A 5246-nucleotide genomic window follows, 5' to 3' on the forward strand; every position below is an offset into this window, starting at 1 on the left:
GTCTTTCATTCTTACTCCATCGATTCCTGGGGACTTGTCAGCATAATGCCTTTTATTATTTTTACAATACTTTTCGGAGTAGCTATAGGTATGTAGAGATTCTGTAATACACTGTTATCCATATTTTCATTTATATCACATCCCTCTCTATTACCACAGCAGTGTTTTATTCTATCAATGCCTTCTAAATAATAATTGGCAAAGCTATCCACAATTTATTTCTTACTCATGGTTTTTCCCATAGCCACCTCAATTGATTTATAAATATTATTTTTAGTTGTTCTTCCCAAAAGATAATTTATGTTTTCCCAAACCTTTCTGGAATTGTTTTTGTTGACTTCGAATAAATGCTGGTAGTACATGTTTTTTCTATACTTTATTTTATTGTTCAATCTATTTCTTAAATTCTTGTGCAAATCTTGGAATCTGATGTTAGAGGGGTCCCCTTTCCATAGTCTAAATATTCTGTCCCTTTCCTTTAATAAGTTTCTTAGTTCCTGGTTTATCCATTCTTTCAGTGGAGTCCTTACGTGCTGTCCACCTTTCTTACCAATCCTCCCACCTGTCCTATTTATGGTAATAGTACTTCTGTAATAGATGCTAATGAATTTATCTATTACATTCTCGAATCCTGCATTTACACTAGTTGTATCTTCTAGATCCCAAGTTTCTTTCTCTATTAGTTTCTTTAGCAGTGGTTCTTTTAGTATTTTCAACTTCAGTGTCTCTTTTTCCTCCTCCCAATAGCTCTATTCTGGAAACTATAGGGTAATGGTCAGAAATTTTGGTTTTAATTATACCAGTGAAGATGATTTTAACAGACATATCCAGATTATAATAAATGTGGTCTATGCATGATCTTACTACACTACCCAGGAGTATTTCCTCTCTCGTGTAGTCCCATATACCCCTTTCTAGGCCCCTTTCTGCTAATGCTGCCTCATAACTCAGTACATTTAAATCACTTTTGTTCTTCAGATTAATATTGGTATCCCCTATTAGTATCAAACTTTCGATTGTGTGCAGTTTCTTGAGGGCATAAGTTAGCTCTTCGGTGACCTGTGGGAGTGAAAAACCACTAGAGGAGGTGGGAGGTCTGTACACTGCATGAATAATACATTTGTAAGGTTCTTTCGATCCCAATACAGTATACTCAATTCTCCAGTAATGTGTTCGTAAGTGCTTATGTTATCAACTGTGATTTGTGAAAACTGAAGCGTTAGGTCATTGACATACATAACAATTCCCCCTCCCGCCTTGTTTTCTCTAAGCTTTGACACTTTAGTGTAGGATGGCAAACTAAATAAAGCTAACTCATGAGAGTCACATGACACTTCAGATAAAATAATCAGATCAAACTTAGGCCTACTATTATTGGATAAAAGTTGTAATTTTAGTGTGCCCCAGTGTTTATTCAGAGATCTGATGTTTAGATAAAGAAGGTCAATATCCTTTCAACTTTCACCTAGGCTATTTGTCCATTCTTTAAATTTGCTATAATTACAGTAATATAAACGACTATCGGTTATATTTTTTATTCCTGCATGAATAAAGTTAAGAATAAACTATTTAATTTTATGTAACAATAAAATCTAAACATTATTGGCAAATAGGTAGAGAGGCAACAAGCAATAACAAGTTAAATAGACTATTAAAAAATTAACAATCCCTCTTTGCCTCCAATAAAGGGAACAATAGACTAAAGAGGTGTAAATAGCAATAACAATAATCAATAACAACACCCAATAGTGATCTAGATACAATAAACAACAATAAATTAAATAAACTATGAAAAAATCAACAATTTCTAAAGGCTTACTATAGTATAAATATGGTAAGAAATGCTGTGGTGGTAATATATAAGCTAAATTCACGCTACAGCTTCCAATAAACAATATAAACAAACAAATATCCAGAATACTGGTGAAAAAGGGCTCTATTTCGAAGTTAAACAATTTAAGTTAGTTTTTTGTTTGAGTTTAATTTAGGCTAACCTAGTTTATCTTTTTTAGGTCGTCTGTAGACTTGATGACCAGAACATTTTGACTGGTTTCTCCCTTTTTACCAATATTCTCCCGCCACCAAACCAGACAAAAGCGTAGCCATGTGTTCTGGCTCTTAGCTTAGTGTCTTTGAGTAACAGCTTATGATAAACCGAAAGACTCTCGTTGAAGTAAACTCCGATGATTCTTGCTTTTCTCCCACTGCGCAGCCACTTGTCTCTTATAGTCTTTGAGTACAATTGGACGATGATGGTGGGTGGGTTGCCGTCTTTACGTGGTTGTAGACGATGTGCTTGGTGAACCTGGGAAGGCTGGTAATCCACATTGATGTCTTTGGCCACCTTTTGTAGCATCTCTGCAAGATTTTCTTGTGCTGAGTTTCCTTCTACCTTCAGCCCATGTATTTCAAGGTTTAGCCTTCTACCGTATTGGTCCAGGTCGGCAATCTCAGCTGAAAGTTCTGCCACCTTGGTTTTTAGCTTGTCAACTGCGTCTCTGGAAGCTTGACCATTTGACTTGAGGTTGTTAACTTCGGCTTTAAGCTCTTTATTTTCAGCTCGAAGGTCGACGACCTCATCCAGCAATGAGTCATACTTTTCAGTGAAAAACTTCATAGATGACTCAATACTGTCCAGTTTTCCCTTCACGTCCATGAGAGCCGTTACTTTGGCGAGGATAGACCTCTGAACACCTAGGCTACTAACCTGTAAATCGTCATCCGGGCTTGATTGGGGAATTACGTCTTCATCTTCATTTTGGGATGTAGAACATTTTTTATTGTTTCTACAAATAGCACATACCCAAGTAGATTGCTTAGCGCCCATGGATGTCCAAGTTTGTTTCTTCACACTGCATCTTTCAAATTGGAAGCCTCTGCTGCAGGATGAGCACGATGCATAGTCTCCGGTTTTAGAAATTTTATTGTTACAATTGCCACAGTTTTCTGATGCCATACTGAGAATAATATTTAAAAACACTCACAAAAATATAAATTGAGTGTAACAGCTATGTAAAAACTTACAATTTAATGTTAAATTAGAGAGCGTAAAGGAAGGCTGTCTGCCCAAAAGAAACCGCTTTTTTTCAAACTAACATAAAATAATGTTAGTTTGAATCATAAGGGCTTAATACGTAAATATCTCGAAAGAATCACAGTTGTCCTTTAAGTTTCAAGTAACTGTGTACGAGTGTACGAGTGATGTGTAAAGTGATGTGCTTCGGACTAAACGAGCACCTTTTTCTATTAACAACAGATATACATGCGTTACATTCTATGTGTGTTTAGGGTAATACGATAGAGAATATCATAATATGCAGACAATAAATGGATTTTCTATTTAATATATCCAACAAGCCATGAATCGTTCAATTAAAACAGATGAAAATAAAAAAAACTATTCAACTAAAACCTGAAAAATTTTTTTAGACACGTTTTAACTGAAAATACCTGAAAACACTACAGGATAATTAATTGTGTAACTAAGGAATTTCCTCTAATCAACATCACCATCTTTTATTTTGTAAAACTTTCCGTTCTCAACTAATATAGGCTAATACGTGCTATCTGATATTACCATAACTCCAGATTGTCTAGTGCGTGGCTGATCTAGTCATAAATCCCAAACATACTGTGTAAAAAAGAGGCCTGGGCCGCTATGTAGAAATCGTTATCATGTTTTAGATGGTTCAAATAATATAACATGTGAAAATGATATTAGAGTTATTAAAAATGTATCATGTTCATGGAGAGAAAAACCCTAAACAGAATTCGCAGTCTAGAAACAGTTTTAAGCGAATAATAAAACGACTGAGGGCAAATGTAGTAGCAGAGTCAACCGAAAAGCCGGCTTCACCCTATGCATGTTCTGTAATGGGATCAAACGGTGAACACCAACAATTACTTGTAAGTGAGGGTTGTACTCCTGAGCGGTCGCGGGGTACTGATCGGCAGGTTGGCGGTGGGACATTAAAGAATGTCTTGGTCATCGGTGACTCATTGTTGCGATATGCTGGGAATCTCTGCTTGAAAAATGGGGCCACCTTAGATATCAATCCAGGTGCAAAAATTGAGCATATTAAGCAAAAGCTTTTGAAGTATGTGCCAAACCAGCCAAAAGATTATTTATATTCATGTTGGCACCAATAATCTTGTTGATGGTTATAACGGACGACCTGGGTACAATGGCGGTTGGGGGAAGCGCGCGGCACTTCATAGCATGGCGGACCTGTTGAGTACCGCAAAAAAAACACTTTCCAATTTCTGACATTATGTTGAGTAGTGTTAACTAGGCGAGACATTGCACCACTACCACTTTGTAATTTTAATGAACAGCTAGAAGTTATGTGCATTAATTTTAATGTCACTTATGTTGACGCGAACCGCCTGGTGAGGGGGTATCACCTTGCTCGTGATGGTCGTCACTTAAATAGGGCAGGAAATTTCTGGTTCGGGAATTTTATTTTCAGTTGTTTGCACGAGAGAAAAACTTTTCCGGGTGGATGTTCGCCGGTTTCCGCAGTTCCTGGCGACTTTAGAGCTGTTCCTGAGGTGTCGCAGGCTTCTGTTCAGCATAAGGAGTCGGGAAACGGCATCAGAGGGGCGAGTTGTTTTCCAGAGTAGGGCACTTAAATGTGAGATCAATGAACACAGGTTTCCAGGAGCTGTGTGCGGTTATTGATGATTTCAAATTTGACATTCTTGGTCTCTCGGAGACGTGGTTGACTCCAGATGTTTCCTCAGATTGTTTCATTGTAGATGGCTACTCTTTATGGCGCAAGGACAGACAGGGCGCTGAGGGTCTCCCGGGAGCCGCTGGTGGAGGAGTGGCACTCCTGGTTGCAAATCGTCTGCAAATGACGCTGGTTTATTTGAACAATGTTGATAGTCGCTTAGAATATATCTGTGGCAAGTTTAGTTTGAGAAACAAGAAGCTGTGTGTGTGCGTGGTATATAAACCACCCTGTGTTATATATTCCACCCTGAGTTCTATTTTGTATTCTTTGTTTATTGATCAGATGTTGGATGTTGATGATGTTGTTTTGTTGGGTGACATTAATGTAAATCTTATGGATACTGGTAAGGCCGATTGTAGATTCCTGAAAAACCTGTATGAATCGTTAGGGTTGGTACAACTCATAACAGAGCCCACTCGTGTCACCGAGAGCTCTTCGACATTGATCGACCATATTGTTGTGAATAAAGGTCTAGACATAGTCAAAGTTGGTTTAGTGGATACGTCCAAA

At 37.7% G+C, this 5246-nt stretch overlaps 1 protein-coding gene across 1 annotated transcript; it reads right to left on the minus strand.

Annotated features, from left to right (window-relative positions):
- Positions 1-2008: 2008 nt before the first annotated feature.
- LOC124374285 lies at positions 2009-2956 on the minus strand. The gene has a single exon (XM_046832527.1). The coding sequence runs from the start codon at positions 2954-2956 to the stop codon at positions 2009-2011; it is 948 nt and encodes a 315-aa protein (XP_046688483.1).
- Positions 2957-5246: the final 2290 nt, after the last annotated feature.

The sequence above is a fragment of the Homalodisca vitripennis genome, unplaced genomic scaffold, assembly GCF_021130785.1.
Source record: "Homalodisca vitripennis isolate AUS2020 unplaced genomic scaffold, UT_GWSS_2.1 ScUCBcl_7695;HRSCAF=15488, whole genome shotgun sequence".
Taxonomy (NCBI): Eukaryota; Metazoa; Arthropoda; class Insecta; order Hemiptera; family Cicadellidae; genus Homalodisca; species Homalodisca vitripennis.

What these genes read in the sequence shown, in the direction of transcription:
- LOC124374285 (XM_046832527.1), bottom strand. Translation starts at nt 2,956, where the DNA reads ATGGCATCAGAAAACTGTGGCAATTGTAACAATAAAATTTCTAAAACC.